The sequence below is a fragment of the Lissotriton helveticus genome, chromosome 3_1, assembly GCF_964261635.1.
Source record: "Lissotriton helveticus chromosome 3_1, aLisHel1.1, whole genome shotgun sequence".
In the NCBI taxonomy this organism is placed as follows: Eukaryota; Metazoa; Chordata; class Amphibia; order Caudata; family Salamandridae; genus Lissotriton; species Lissotriton helveticus.
Window position 1 is genome coordinate 688,546,044 of NC_136061.1, and position 16,622 is coordinate 688,562,665.

At 47.7% G+C, this 16,622-nt stretch overlaps 1 protein-coding gene and 1 long non-coding RNA gene across 3 annotated transcripts in view; one reads left to right on the forward strand and one right to left on the reverse strand.

The window, feature by feature from the left end:
* VPS13C (vacuolar protein sorting 13 homolog C) overlaps positions 1–16,622 on the reverse strand; it is a 2,773,485-nt gene that overhangs the window by 1,813,429 nt on the left and 943,434 nt on the right. For both annotated transcript variants that reach the window (XM_078680824.1, XM_078680823.1), the window contains exon 31: positions 4,142–4,245. In XM_078680824.1, coding sequence (XP_078536950.1) covers positions 4,142–4,245 — 104 coding nt within the window. The remainder of the gene's footprint in view (positions 1–4,141; positions 4,246–16,622) is intronic.
* Positions 1–16,622, forward strand: part of LOC144822865 (uncharacterized) — a 790,049-nt gene that overhangs the window by 715,402 nt on the left and 58,025 nt on the right. The window lies entirely within an intron of this gene.

The following is a 16,622-nucleotide window of genomic DNA, read 5'->3' on the forward strand; positions in this document are numbered from 1 at the left end:
ATACTTCCCAATAAATCAGTACCAGATGTTTCTAGTATTGGGAAGGGTGGTTGAATAGCTGGTGCGGGTAATGTTAATGTAGGTGCATCAGATGAGGAGCTCTTAGATTTGGCAGGATCAATAAGACTGATCTTGTTTCTCTGTGATCCACTCCTACCCTTTCTCCTTTTTTTCGGGGGAGGGCCTTGTGGTCGTGGGTTTTTAGGAGTTTTGTTACGTTTTTAGCAGTCTCTACCAATGGTGACCGTGTATTTACCAAGGCTTCTGCCTCTCGTGTCATGTTACCTGAGAAAGCAGAAAGGTTTATGATCGAATCATTATTTGGATCAGGTGGAGGGGTTCTATCTTGGAGGAGTAATGGAATGCTATCTCCGAAAGATGTATCAGGACCCTCACTTTCGCAATGCGTGCTGGTATGCGGTGACATGGCTAGCTGTAGCGGGCCCAGAGATGAACGTTTGTTCTTAATAAGCTCAACAGAGAGACGTCTCTCGGCCCGTCGCTCAGCGAGTGTGAATTCCCTGTCAGTTCCTGTAAAGGCCCTGATGATATAATTGTCTAATGTCCCTCGTTTTGCTCCTCCACCCACTACGGATTTTTCTTTAGGGACAAGCGAGGTCATGATGCCTACTTAATGCTCTAAATACCTAGCCAGAACACACTTAAGCTTTATTGTTATCACAGACCAAGCTGTAAACATGCATTAAACAATACTCACAAAGGCCAAATAAAAGCTTAGATGTGTCTGCTTACTGGAGACAGGTACATGTTATAACAGTCAGTCAGTCCTCGCCGTGGGTAGCACATCAAAGGGGGAGCCCAGCCCAGCCTCCTCTGGCCTGTGAGGGCCTAGGAGGGCCCACCCTTTGCCCGGGCTTAGCCCCGAGCTTCATCCCGCGATGCGCGGTATAAACTTAATTTAAATACACAAGTGGAGGGCGGGGCTTGCACGGGAAGAGGCACCAGCTGTCGATGGTAGAAGGTATGCTGGTCCTCGCAGTCCTGGCGTGCCGCACTATGTCCTGTGGTCAGGGTCGTTCTCAGGCTGCGATTCCAGGAAGCCCAATCAGGGAAATTCACAGTCAAAGTCCCGGCAGGGTCAGGAGACAAACAGCGTGCAGAAATTCCAATCAAAGTCCCGGCAGGGTCGGAAGGCAAACAGCATGCAGGAAACTCCTACGAGCGGCACCCACGCAGCGGGGGCCGCGAGGAGTGAAGTACAGGTGGAGAAGGGCGGGGCTTGCACAGGAAGAGGCACCAGCTGTCGATGGTAGAAGGTATGCTGGTCCTCGCAGTCCCGGCGTGCCGCACTATTTCCTGTGGTCAGGGTCCTTCTCAGGCTGCGATTCTAGGAAGCCCAATCAGGGAAATTCACAGTCAAAGTCCCGACAGGGTCAGGAGACAAACAGCGTGCAGAAACTTCAATCAAAGTCCCGGCAGGGTCGGAAGGCAAACAGCATGCAGGAAACTCCTACGAGCGGCTCCCGCGCAGCGGGGGCCGCGAGGAGTGAAGTAAAGGTGGAGAAGGGTGGGGCTTGCACGGGAAGAGGCACCAGCTGTCGATGGTAGAAGGTATGCTGGTCCTCGCAGTCCCGGCAGCCGCACTATGTCCTGTGGTCAGGGTCCTTCTCAGGCTGCGATTCCAGGAAGCCCAATCAGGGAAATTCACAGTCAAAGTCCCGGCAGGGTCAGGAGACAAACAGCGTGCAGAAACTCCAATCAAAGTCCCGGCAGGGTCGGAAGGCAAACAGCATGCAGGAAACTCCTACGAGCGGCACCGTGAATAAATCCCATCAGCCCACCACTTTGGCGGAGCATCGTCATTTGGGAATTAGTGGAATGGAATCTGTGTGCCCAGACCAGAAATGGAATGGCTGTATAACACTAGACTTCTATCCAATAGTTGGTTTAGCCAAGGTGCTCTCAAACAAATGGTACTGATGGTGTTGTGCAAAGTGAGTGTGATGAACTAAAAATGACTACAAGGACAAAAAAAATATTTATTAGAAATCGTCCGAATGTCAAGATTAAAAACAACCAGACAGTGTGAAAAAATCACTATCATTTGGCAATAGGTGGAAGGTCAACATGTTTCAGCCGTAAAGGTAGCAATGACCGGCTTTCGTCAGGACCTAAAATAGATGGAATGCAACTGCAATAATATATACATTGTTTGACACAATTTGTCAACAAAATTATTCCTAAGAAAAAGTATACATCAATGGTTATGAGCCATCCTACCAGAACCTGGTATGTCCCGTGGTATCAGGTAGGTCCGTATGTAATCTTTCCCAGCATTTTGTGGGAGTAACCCTCACCTCATCCGGCAACTGCTCGGTGACTGAGGCCCCGCTCTGTCCGTCGGTACCTCCGGTATGAGACCAAGCCAAAGGAGAGGTTCTACCTTGCTGTGCCACTTGTCGGACTTCAGATGACGTTGGGAATGAACTTTATACATAGTTATTATACAGGAGATGGTAGTGCTGCTGAGTGTCCAAGAATCCTCATGAATATTGTATGAGGCGTTTACCAGCGAAAATCCTGTGTTCTGTGTGTAGTGTCGTATCTTGGTAAAAGGTCAGTCTCTAGGAACCGTTATGTGTGTAATGTAGGGGAGAGTATAGGTGAAAGGTTACGATGTTACCTGAGCCTATATTGGGGTACCTATATGGAATTTAACAGAAGGGAACACTCCCTGGGATGTAGAGGCCTGCAACACCAAGCTTGCAGGGGTGGGGTGTTGACTGAGGAACTTTAGGTCGCCCAGAGCAGGGTGATGGTGGCGTGCAATTGTATTATTCACAGGAGCACCTGTGCTAGGCTTGGACCACGTGCCTAGAAGGATATCAGTTAGTGCCTCATTGAATGGAAAATGGGGTTCAGACGTGGAAGCCCCATGCTGAAGCACTTCAGTCAGGAGATTAGTTCTGATCTGCACGGAGTGCAGCTCTAGTCTGAGGACCTCGGCCGCCCTCTTAACCTCCATAGCCCCAGTTGACGGAGAGAGCATGCCAGTGTCTGGAGAAATGTCCAGTCCACTGGCTACTCCAAGTTCCCCACATGAGTCCATCTGCTCTGCAGAGTCATGCTGGTGTTCCAAGGGGTCCATAGATCATTCCTATTCCTCTCCCGAGCCTAAAACATCTTCAAAGTGTTCAGGTGACAAAATAGAACCCATGGGTTCACTTGGCGTCGGAATCGGCATTGAGCAATGCCTTTACGACTCTGTGTCGTCGAGGATAAGGATAGCGCTGGCACCGCCAGTGGGCATGGTTGGCAGAGACTTCAGGTCCGACGTTGGGGGAGGTTGTGATGGCACAACTGCGTCAGTGCTCCTTACCTTGTTTGTTGACGGTTGAGGAGGAGATGAAGTCTACCTGAACTTCTTATCTTCTTGTGCCTCTTCCCTGAGTGTCCAGAAGACGTTGATTGGGTCAAAGACTACTTGGGGCTCCGGAGGTGGTCCCAAGACCTCCTCTTCTTCGATCGGGACAGACCACCGCAGAGTTCGCTGGTCGTGTCGAATGCCAGGCCACAAAGATCTTCATAGCCCGCTCCTGCAAGGTCTACAGAGCAGTAGCCCGACAGTCTGACCACAACTTCGAATTGTGGCTGTGCTCGAGACACTAGAGACAGAAGAGGTTGGGGTCGGTAACTGACATCATGCAGTGACAGACACCGCACGGCTAACACCCTGTCTTCCTCTAACACATCCTCGCACACAAAGTTGGAAATAATTTCGAAGTCAACAAAAGTCAAGAAAAGGCCTGTCAAAAAACAACAGAGGGGTAGCTCTTCCAGGATTGGTGCTTAGCAGGTGTAGAAAAAAAACCTGACGTATGTGCTCCTGGGTGAGGCCTATATAGGTGACAGCGACATCCTAACTTACGCTACCAATGTCGACATCACGTGGAGCTGAATGGAGCAATACGAAAGCGTGTGCAAGGGGTATTGCTCAAGCAAAAGTTTACAGATATGCCTAGGAAATTCAAAGGTAAGGAATCTGCATCTAGAAGTCTCTATCAGACTTCTCAATTCTGCACACATGGAAAACATACCCAAGAAGGGAGCCCAGATTTCAATCCAATTATTTTCATACTGTACCTTCAGAATTGACAGGGAAAGGTAAACAGACCAATACCTTCTTATGAATCGTTTTTGGGTCAACATCTGTCACGATTACATCCTGAAGTCTGGCAAAAAATTGTGTCTCACTTGATTGAAGAAAAATGGAGGAATTTAGTCCTGTGTGGAAAAAAAATGCAAATTGCTTCATAATAACTGTATGCGATTGAGATTAAAGTCAAGTTTATATTTTAAGGAGACATTTAAATTCAAGAGCTTTAAGTCAAAACGTTAGCACACAGTAACTGCCTAAACCCAAAATATATTATTCAACGTAGATTGGTAAATAGCTTATGGAATCATGTGCATCAAAAGCTCTGGTGTCAATGGTTAGAAGAACATGATTAATACAACAATGGTAAATGGAGTACGTGTTTGTATGAATAGCTCTGGCTGCTTGAAAGGACTTTTCTGAGAGTCAATAGTATAAAGCACACCTACTCATACGCTCTCTGGAACACAGATGCAAAAAAGTTCAAATCACTCACCATCACAGAGTGTCTAAAACATGAAGGAACTAAACAAAATTACATTCTTAATACCAAGTCTGCATTCGTTAAAAAAACATATCTAGCAAGGATTCGAACCAGCAAAATCTTAAAGCTTGTTAGAACAAAAAACACCTTGCAGTGAAGCAACAGAGGAGGTTAGAGGTCTCAGAAGACACCCTATTGCCATGTACTGAGATGCTTTGTTGCTCCGCTGCAGAAGCAAGTAGACCTCTCCACTGATCATTAAAGCTCCACTTCAGAACCCGTCAGTTCAAGAAGACATAATTTCCATCACGCTGCTTCTCAGGTTCCACTCCAAAAACATGAGTCTACAAGAACTGAAGCCCACCATTACCTATCCCACATCAACAACATGCCATTGCTGACATACCAACTACTATCTTCTCTTCTAACATCCAAGTGAAATTGTTAAGGTCTAAGACCATAAAAATAATTGGCTGTGTATATGTGTAAAGACAATGATAATTAAATACTAAAAACGATGGCTCTTTATTTCTATCAGAACATGTACACTAATTCATTTGGGAAAGACATCCACGTTACTGAAAAAAATATATATACTGTACTCCTCATTATCCGTTTTCGGCTTCCTACACTTTCATGACAAAAGAAGGTGGAAGAAAATGCACTAAGTGCGTTCGGAATATAGTATTCAGTTCGCTTTTCCACACCCTCCAAATATGGGGCCGTTTCTCCCATACTGAACTGTGCTACCAAAATCTTCGTTATCACTGGAAATTGCTGAGAGAAAAAGTTTGGCTGTGAGGCGACTTTTACATACAGTCTTACATTGAAGGCGGATGAAAAAAAGAGGACTACAACTCTACAGAAGTATGATGGCCTGAGAAGCCATTCAGGCTAACGTGGACGTTATTCTACATTCACTGAGAAGACCCTCTCACATCAAGGCTTTCCTGACAACCTTAAAACAAATGAAGAAAAATAAGTTTCTCTGATCGTCAAGCGGAATCAAAGCTTTGAACTTTCCAACAGGTCATCACCCAGATTTGTACATCACACAAAACATGGCCAAATTGTTACCAGAGTACAAAGGTCTTAAATGTCCCCGTCAAAGAATGATTAGTTCTTATAATACCGAAAAACACATTCATGTCTCCATAGATAAGGATATTATTGGGTGACTTGAGGCTTCTCCGTAGAGATCTGTATCCAATCTTTCTTACATAGCAAGATCATTAACTGCAGGGTTTGGTACTTTTTATCAGAGTAAATAAAAAAACAGCTTTAGAGGTACGATCCATTAGCTTCCACAGACCCACAGATACGATCAAATACCTAAGGTGAAATGTTCTAAAAGCAAAGCTGCCTCTAAATTGTATTTTCTAAATGGAGAATAAAATCAATGTTCTCATATTGGGCTTCGGATCAAAAGTAGATCTGAGATACTAAATTTTGGCTAGCATTTGGCCGGAGAGTTAAGGTCTCATCGCAATCTTTACCTGAAGAAATGCATGCAAGAACCCAGACGTGTGAATGCCATGAGGTGTGGAAAACAAATCACTTGTCAGTAATACCATTTTTAAGGCAGATAGTCAGAAGAGTTAGATACAAAGGGTCATATGTAGGTGGGGCAATACCGGTCGGTAACGGTGAAATTCGGTAAATTTCACCGTTACCGACCGGTATTTAGGGATTTGAGATGTAGGAGGCAGGTTTCAAGGATTCGGTAATTTACCGAATCGGTAATTTAAGGATTCGGTAAATTACCGAATTCTTAAAATACCGAATCTGTAAATTAACGAATCCTAAAATCCTATTTAGGAGGCACTCAAGTGAGTGCATTTTTGCATTCAGGATTCGTTATTTACCACCAACTATAAGTTGGTGGTAAATACCGAATACCCATGAAAAAGCATTTTTTTGCATTTTTTTCAGTGCCATGTGCCATGTGCTTGCACGATTCAGGGGTGCAACAGGGTGTAAATGTGACATCCTGCCACCCTTGAATATGTTCCCCCTATTACCGATTCGGTATTTACCGAATCAGTAATAGTGAATGGCTTCCTATTCATTCCTATGGGCCTCCAGGCCCATAGGAATGAATGGGAATTACCAAATCGGTAAATACCGATTCGGTAATACCGAATATTACCGATTCGGTAAATTTTACCGAATTATTACCTACATGCTATTTACCGATTCTTAAATACCGAATCAGTAAAATTCGGTATTTAAGAATCGGTAAATAGGGATTACCTACTTATGGCCCAAAGTGTTCAAAAGTAGGTCAGACTGGCGTCCTTCATCTCTCCAATACCTTTGATGCTACAGTCATTGATTTTCACAGTGCTAAAGGCGAGCAGAGCGTCAATAAAGCTCACTGTTCAATCATTTGAATTATCGTGCCGAAATAGTCTACATCAAAAGAATCAAACCAGACCAACTGAGATGGTAGAATCAATTTTATAAAGATCAGGCTCAAGAGAGACATCCAAGTTTGGAGAATAAGTCTCTATATTAATTTCATTAGAGTGTCTTTGTAAGATGGCCCATACTTGCTCTAACCATGATCATTTTTCTAGTGCCTGTCCTGCAGCAGATGCTATCAGATTAATGGAGAGAACAGACCTATTCATCACTTTGGGTGTTCTGACAGCAAATATAATCCTGTGTTTGAACAATCGTTACAATTCTCTCCTAACTAACTTTTGAGATCACATACACAGACGGGATTCACAGTTTCTTATGTCATGTTAGACCCACAAACACTACTTACAGTTTTTTGGTACCACCTTCTTACACCTATCACATAATTCAAATACTGAGAGCCATGTGCTGATGAAACATCATGATGTCTTTGTTAATGTTACCTGCTGAGATCTGTGTGTGTGTGACCTGCTCGCCACAAGTCAACCCCACGAAATCCAGCTCGGCACGTTATATGTTAGGCATCAATAAATTGAGTACCATTATAGTGGGTAATAACACCTACTATTTACAGCACTACAATGAAACAAAGCTGTGGGAGCAAGCCCCGTATAAAAACAAGTTTATTTTTGAACAAAAAGTAAGTCATACGAATTCAAAAGTGTGTGCGAGACCTATGAAGACGTTACATAGCCAGTGTTGTGGAAACAGTTCATGGGTGTACAAGACTATTTATATCTTAAAGTGTGACACTCTAAGTAGTAACTGGCAGTCCAGGCATTGAAAACAAAAATATATTTAGGGCCCCACCTGGTGACAGGGGTATCTTAAAAATGAACGTTCTGAAGCCCACATAATTTCAAATAGGGTACCTATTTTCAAAATGATTTTAAACATAACAAATTCTCAAGCTCTCTCTGGCACCAAAGGAAAGAATGACGCTATTGATCCTGTAGGAAAGGGGGATTTTGTTGCAGTACCCCCTCTTTTTGCTTGACTCCGATACAACTTTGACTTAATGCGCATGGGTCCCTGATAACCAGGGTCCCAGTGCCTGTGTCCTTTCCAAAAACTGTACCTTTGTTTCCACAATTGGCACACCTCTGGCCTACTTATAAGCTCCTTGTAAAAGGCATTGTGACCAGAGAGGGTCTCTAAGGGCTGCAGCATGTATTATCCCACCCTAAGAGACCCCTCACCAAACACATGCACACTGCCACTGTAGCGTGTGTGTTGTGGTCCAAATCTTTATGTGCCAGGCCTGCTAGCACTGTAAGTCACACCTACAGCAGGCCTTACAGGGTGCACTGGCCTTTTGTGAGGGCATAACTGCATGAGCAGACATGCCCCTATGGTGTCTACGTCCATTATTAGACATTATAAGTGCATAGTGAGGCCATACTGAGTACATGGACTGGGAACTTGTCAATACGAGTTCCACAGCTCCATGATGGCTTCACCGTATACCAAGATGTTTGGTAGCAAACATCTCAGATTAATGAGCCCACACTGATGCCAGAGGTGGATTCATTATTAAATACACTCAGAGGGCACCCCTGAAAACCTACCAGAACTACTAGTGTGTGGCACCAGAGTGCCACTTCCAGAAATGTTTCTGACATCTGTGGTGGGAGCCTTGTGTTCTCGTGGGTCAGAAACAAAGTCTGCTTTAGGTGGAGATGCTTCACACCTACCCCAAGTAGGAACGGCATTCAAGGATGGTGAGCCTCAAAGGCTTCCTACCCTTTGTTATGCTAGTCAGCGCCTCTACAGCTAGTGGAGATGCCCCCGCCCTCCCACGGACCAAGCCACACTTCTGGCGGCAAGATAGGCAGGAGAGGTGTTTCCCTCTAAGCCAGGACCACCGCTAAGGTGGCCTGAAGTGAAGTGATCCACACCTTTGAAAATCCCCCATATTGTTTGTGAGGATTTCAGCCAATAGAATTAGGGGTATGCTCCCTCCACAAAGAGGGTGGACATTCAAAGGGTTTAGTCACCTTAAAGGTAAGTAGTCCATTGCCTTCTACCTTTCAGCACCTGTAACGCCTCTAAATTGAGTATTTAGGGGCACCCGAACCTTAATCCTTAGATTCCTGGTGACTTAAATAATAAGAAGGACCGAAGAGACATATTAGCAGTGAGGACTCCAGATGACAACTGACTTGGCCCCTGCCCTACAGGCCGGTCTACAGCCTTTGAAGAAACCTGCTCCAAAAAGTGGCTCCTCCTGCGGGCCAAGTGACCTCCAAAACCTTGGGAGGACTGCCTGCCTTCTCCAAAGACCAAGAATTCCCAAGGAAAGTGGCCCTGTCCACAAAGAAATGAACAACAAGAACTCCAGTGCCCTGCTGAACCGCACAATCAGACCTACAGACCCACTTCTGTACCAGGTGCCTCCGGCCCAAGTCAAGGTGGCCCACCAGTCTCAAAAACATTCCCCAGAGGTCCCACCCCCAGAATGACCTCTCCTGGACACCATGACCAGGTTTGAGGCCTCATCAAGAAGGGTCTCCCAACCACTCTGGTAAGACTTTTGTGACGTCCAAAGACACCTCTGCACCCGCAGCCCCCAGGCCTTGGGGAGCTCAACCAACGGGGTTCCGGAGTTCCTCAGCACCCCAACTTAGAATCAGAGGCACCAATTCCCTTTGTCCCGGTGACTGAACCGAGCCTGCAGCCTTAGTTCGAAATTGTTGTTCTCCATTGATTTGCATTGGGCGCCCGACCCTGTGTTGGCACTCTGCACCCAGCCTCTGTGCCGCTGAGGGAGTGCTGCCTCATGGCCCCCCAGTGCTAGTCTAAACCCCTATAGATTGACACCCAACTCAGATTTTATACACCTTAAACCGGCACCTCTTTGAGTGCACCACGTCTCCATTGATTAACATTGGGCCCAAGTGACCAACTTTGACCTCTGCATCGGGCCGCCCAGGGCCACCGGTGGTGCAGACTCTAAACTTACTTGACCCTTGGCCAGTGTTGATCCTAAAACTCGAAGACTGGATTTGTAAGTCGCATACTTACCTGTGAAGTTGCATTATTATTTTCTTTCAATAGGTCAACATTGAACTGTTTGAAAAATGCACCCAGTGTCCACTTTTTATACTGAAAAACTGTGATATTGCAAGACTTATTTAAACTGCAACAAAGTATCTTTGTTTCTACGAAATATAGATACAAAAAGTAATATTTTTACGAACAATTGGCTTCGGATTTAGTCATTGAGTGTGTGTAATCATTTCTTGCCTGAGTGTGTACATCAAATGTTTAACACAGCCCTCTGATAAGCCTAACTGCTCGCCCACCCTACTACAAAATAGTACATTAGTATTAGCTACTTTAGCCTATGTAAACCTTCTAGGGATCTACTGGACTCTGGATGGTAAGGTGTGGGAAATTTATAATTCACTCACTCTCTTTTCACATAGCTTTCAGGTAGCCAGACATGAAGTTTGCATCTCTGTCTGACATCACCTCTATAGGAAAATCAACTCTAACACATTCCTAAGAAGGCTTTGGCCACTGGAGGAGCTGTAGTGGTCTTACGGGGAATAGCTTCTGGGTATCTAGTGGAAAGGTGCACGACCACCAAGGTATGTAAGTGTTCCCAGAGGCAGTTGGAGGGTCTATGGAACCAACTATGTCAATCCCTACCCTCTCAAAGTGAACCCCAACCACTTGAAGTGGAGTTAAGGGGGTCATTGTAGTGATACTCAACTTGCCACTGGCTTGGCAGGTGACACAGGAGCTACACAACTCCTTGGTGTCTTCAGCCATGTGGGGTCAGTAAAAGTGTGGAACAAGCATGTCACAAGTATTTTTTTGCCAACAATGTCCAACAAGGGGTATTTCATGTGCCAGGGTTAAAAGGAATTCCCTAAACTTCTGAGCAACAACCAACCTCCTGGTGGCACCAGGCTTAGTGGCCCTAGCCTCAGAATAAAGGAGCCCATCTTCCCAGTAGACCTTATGGGTCCCACTGACATCCCCTGACTTTGCAGCTGCTGGCTGCCTGAGGCTCTCAGGAGAGGGACAGGATTTCAGCTCCAGACTCAGTTCATCTCTTGACAGTCCCCCTTTTGCCAAAAACTCTGCTGTGTCAAGCCCAAGCTCTCCTGGGGCAGTTTCTTCAAAAGGGGCAAAATTATCTCCCTCAGGAGACTGATCTCAAGGGGGAGGATAATTTTTACCATTCCTACCTCTCTTCTTGGTAGCAGTCTGGGCCATTATTTCAGGCTCCACTGCTTCTTGATTTCCCTGTTTCTTGACCTGTGCTCTAGTTGCCACAAAAACACTGTCAGAGATACAAAGTATAGCTGCACGAGTCCTTAATTCCACTTCAGCCCATGCTCAAGTCTCCAAATCATTGCCCATTAGACACGCTACAGGAATGCTCGAGGATACGACAACCTTTTAAGGGCCAGTAACCCCCCCCTCTCCAGCTAAGATTAACCACTGCCATGGGGTGGCACTTGTGATATGGTTACTTGGTAAGTGGGCCCAAGTAAGATCTGCTCAGGTGACACCAGCTTTCAGCCACCATGGTGACACTGGCACCTATGTCCTTGTAAGTTTCTGCTTCAATACCATTAATGAGGGGATGCTCCCTGTATTTCCTCATGCTAGGAGGCCAGGCAGCCCGAGTGGCAAGGTCAATGCCACCCAATGATATCAGGACAGCCTCAGTGGTCACTTTGATGAGGCCAGAGCCCACTGTAGTACTAAACGTGAACCCAGCTACATCCCTGTATGTAGCACTACTACTAGTGCGACAGGTAGGGACACGGGAAAGTAGTAGCAGTATTGGTGCCTTTCTTAGGACAAATAGCATCAGATAGGTTCTGTCCCGTAGTTTTACACGCAAAGCATCAAGGTTTCTTCTTAATATTATATATATTAATATTATTAGAGGAAGAGGAGGATTAGGACCCACCCCCAGAAGAAGTTGTTTGTGGGCCTGAAGAATACTCTTTCTAGTTGTCTTTATATTTAGGTTTCTCACTATTCTTTTCTAGGGACTTATAATTATTATTTTTCTTCTGGTCACCCCCACTATGAGACTTATTGCTCGCCCTGGTGAGAACACATTTGTTTGCCTTCTTTCCCAATTGTTAGGTAGTTGTCTGCATCCTCCTCTCTAACTGCGAAAAGTTTGTTTCTGCCTTTTTCTGCAAAGGAGAGCCACTGGGCCCATTGCTTGAGAGGACCTCTCAGACTTCAAGGACCCTCTAAGTTGCAATAACCCACTTGTGGCTGTCATACCCAGATTTGTAAAGAGGGACTATCCTGCTAAGATTCCTAGTGTCAAAGTGTTCCTCCCTGACTATGGAGTCTCTAGTGCTGCCACCATGGGGATCTAACACCAAATCAATTATTCCTTTCTCTCTCCACCTCTAGAGATTTTATATCAATAGCCAGTTGTTCCATCATCAAATCTGAGCATGCTGTACCCTCTATCTACAGCTTCCCCTTCTATGTTTAAGTGGATGGAACCAGCATGAGATGCTGAGGAAAGTGAGGATCAATCAATCAATCAATCAATCAATCAATCAAGCCATTTATAGAGCGTGCTACTCACCCGTGAGAGTCTCAAGGCGCTAGGGGATGGAGGGAGCAGCTACTGGTCGAACAGCCAGGTCTCGAGGAGTCTCCTGAAGGTTAGCAGATCCTGGGTGGGCAGGGAGGGTGTTCCACGTCCTGGCGGTGAAGTGGGAGAATGATCTGCTGCCGGTGGTCATTCGACGGCTGCATGAGATGGTGGCGAGGGCAAAGTCGGAGGAGCAAAGCTGGTGGTTGGGGGTGTAAAAGGACAGTCGTTCATTAAGGTATGCTGGTCTTCTGGTGTGGAGTGCTTTGTGGGCGTGGGCGAGGATCTTGAAGGTAATCCTCATGATGACAGGGAGCCAGTGTAGGTCACTCAGGTGTGTGGTGATGTGGCTGTGGTGAGGGAGTACGAGGATGAGGCGTGCAGAGGCGTTTTGTATGCGTTGGAGTCTCTTCTGGAGTGTGGCCTTGGTTCCTGCATAGGGGGCATTGCCGTAATCCAGCCTGCTGCTGACAAGTGCTTGGGTGACCGTCCTTCTGGTTTCGGTGGGGATCCATCTGTAGATCTTTCGAAGCATGCAGAGGGTGTTGAAGCAGGAGGAGGAAACGGCGTTGACTTGCCGGGTCATAGGGAGCGTGGAGTCCAGTGTGAAACCAAAGTTGTGTGGGTGGTTGGTGGGTGTCGGTGCAGCTCCTAGCGTGGCCGGCCACCAGGAGTCGTCCCATGTGGAAGGGGTGGATCCGAGGATGAGGACCTCTGTCTTGTCCGAGTTCAGTTTCAGCCAGCAGGTCTTCATCCAGTCTTCCACAGTCTTCATTCGCTCATGGAGGTTGGATTTGGCGGTGGCCGGGTCCTTGGTGAGGGAGAGGATCAGCTGGGTGTTGTCGGCGTAGGAGACTATGTTGAGGTGGTGTGGTCAATGTTGGCGAGAGGGGCCAAGTAGATGTTGAAAAGGGTTGGGCTGAGGGATGATCCTTGGGGTACGCCGCAGGTGATCGTGGTGGCTTTGGATTGGAAGGGTGGGAGGCGGACTCTCTGGGTTCTGCTGGTGAGGAAGGAGGTGATCCAGTCCAGGGATTTGTCTCGGATTCCGGTGTCCCCGAGGCGTGTGCACTAGGTGCGGTGGCAGATGGTGTCGAAGCACGGCCGAGAGGTTCAGGAGGATGAGGGCAGCAGTTTCGCCTTTGTCCAGTATGGTTCTGATGTCGTCAATGGCAGCGATGAGGGCGGTTTCGGTGCTGTGGTTGCTGCGGAATCCGGATTGGGAGTGGTCCAGGAAGTTGTTCTCCAGGAAGCGGGTTAGTGGTCTGTTGGCTGTCTTTTCAATGGCTTTTGCTGGGAACGAGAGCAGGGAGATTGGTCGGAAGTTCTTGAGCTCCTTTGGGTCTGCCTTAGAGTTCTTCAGTAGGGCATTGATCTCAGCGTGTTTCCAGCTATCCTGGAAGGTGGCGGTCTCGAAGGAGCTGTTGATGATTTTTCGGAGTTGGGGTGCGATGATGGAGCTTGCCTTGTTGAAGATGTGGGGGGGGCAGGGGTCGGAAGGTGAGCCAGAGGGCACGGTGTTCATGATTTTGATGGTGTCTTCGTCATTGACGTGGTTCCAGGAGAGCAGGAGGTCGGTGTGTTTGGCGGGTGTTGAGTCAGGGGTGTCGGCATCTGTTGGTGTCTGGGTGTCGAAGCTGCTGTGGATATCTGCGATCTTGCGGTGGAAGAAGGTGGCAAGGGAGTCCCCGAGTTCTTGTGACGGTGGGATGTCGTTGGAGCTGGAGCTGGGAGAGGCGAGTTCTTTCACGATGTTGAAGAGCTCTTTGCTATTGTGACTGTTGATGTTGATGCGTTCCTTGAAGGAGGTTTTTTTGGGGGATCGGATGAGTTGGTGGTGTTTGTGTCTGGCATTCGTGAGGGCTGCATGGTTGTCTGGTATCTGCTCCTTGCGCCACTGCTTCTCGAGTCTTCGGGAGGTGTGCTTGGAGTTCTGGGGGTCGTCGTTGAACCAGATGGCTCTTGTGTTGTTGCGCTTGTTGAAGGGTTCCTGGTTGGGGTGAGGGTGTTAGCACAGTCGTCGATCCATTGTCTGAAGTTGTGGGCTGCTGCGTCTGTCTCAGAGGGCTCGGTGGGTGCTTTCGGGTGAGTGTGGTGATGAGCTGGTCTTTGGTGACTTTTTTCCACCTGCGGTGTGGGATCCTTTGCGGTTGGTTGTGCGCGGTGTGTGTCTCGAAGGAAAAATGGATGCAGTGGTGGTCGGTCCAGTGGAGTTCGGTGGTGTGGCTGAAGGTGACGTGGTTGCTGGCGGAGAAGATGGGGTCAAGCGTGTGTCCGGCGGAGTGGGTAGATGTTATGACGAGCTGTTTGAATCCGAGGTTGTCGAACACGGTTGTGGTGTTACTATTGTTGGTGTTCACGGGGTGGAAGTTCAGGTCTCCGAGTAGGATGTAGTCTGTGGAGGCAAGGGCGTGTGTGCTGATGAGGTCGGCGATGGATTCGCTGAAATGTGGACAGGGTCCGGGGGTCGGTAGACGAGGGTTTCTCTGAGGGTGGTGTTGTGATTGACATGGATCTGGAAGTGTAGGTGTTCAGCCATGCTGAGGGAGTCTTCGGTGTTGGTTGAGACTCTGATTGTGTTCCTGTGGATGATGGCGATTCCTCCTCCTGGTTTGTTGTTGTTACGGTCCCTGCGGGTGATCTTGTAGCCGTCCAGGATGGCTATGGCTATGTCAGGTGCAGAGGAGGTGTTCATCCAGGTCTCCATCAGGAAGGCGACTTCGGGGCTGGAGGAGTCAAGCAGGTCCCAGATTTCGACGGCGTGTTTGTGAACTGAGTGGGTGTTGAGTAGTATGCAGCTGAGTTTGTTGCAGTCGGCAGCAGTGTGGTGGTCAGGACGTGTAGGTGTGCGCTGGCTGGTGTAGCTGCAGTTACGGCAGGTGAAGGCTCCATGGGTGAGCTTCAGGGTGGCCTGGAAGCAGGTGGGGATTCGGCCGGTGTTGAGTGCATGGAGCGTTGTGGAGTCGTAGCGGCGTCGGGTGTTTTGGTGCTCGCGGGGTCCAGGGGTTCTGTCGCTTGGCGTAATCCAGGCACGGACAGGCGCTGACAGGCAGTCGCCATAAGAAGGGGAGGGGGGCGGGAGCAGAGGGAGGGGGCTGCAGCGCCGGGAAAAACAATAACAAGCAACACTCACTACTTACAGAATAAACCGGGCAAAAATACAGTCACACTATAGCAGGGGCAAAATCACCAAAAATACAGTCCCAGTCACCCAGACAAATACAGATGAAGTGTAGGGATACGGGAGGCGCGGTGGGGGCGGCAGCGGGAAAAGAAACAGCGGGGCTGCGGGCGGGCTGCCGGCAAGAACCCTGCACAGAGGAGGCTCAGAGGCTGGAGCGACGCAGTGTAGTGGCGGCATTGCTGGGGAGAGTGCTGGCCGGGACCTGCCCTGGACCTGGCCTGGAGGATGAGGTGGACCTGTTACTCCTAGGAATCCTCTGTACTAACCCAGGAAGAGAGAAAATGGGCCTACTGCTGTGACCCCCTTCTGTACCATTAGTCCACAGGGCTCTCTTCTGACTCCTCATGGCCATGTCCAGCGACAGATCCAGCAGTACTAAGTACCTCTTGGTCCTGTCCTGGAGGGTCATACCCTCCACCAAGGTCTCCCTGATCTAAGTACCTCCCAGGATTCTGGAGGTCATCTTGACAGAGTATCTCTAAGAGTTAAGACCTAGTAGGTTTACGACCTGTCTTGAGTTTTCTAGTCTTAAACAGGCCCCTAAGTTCCTGGAACCCAAGGGCACTCTACCCAGATACCAGAGTCTGGCTAGATTCCCCAACAATAGACATGGCACTAGTGTATTGTATGTATATCTACCCTACCTAGTATTCTAAATATCCGAAGGGATTGGAAAAAGGGCTATGCTAGACCTCTGGCATTCAAACCAAAAACTTAGCAAAAGACACTACCTATCCAGTATAGTATATTCCCAAGTTAGTAGTGGTTTCTTGAGGAAACTTCACTGATGACAAGTCTTTATCCCAACCGCTGCACCACCAATGTA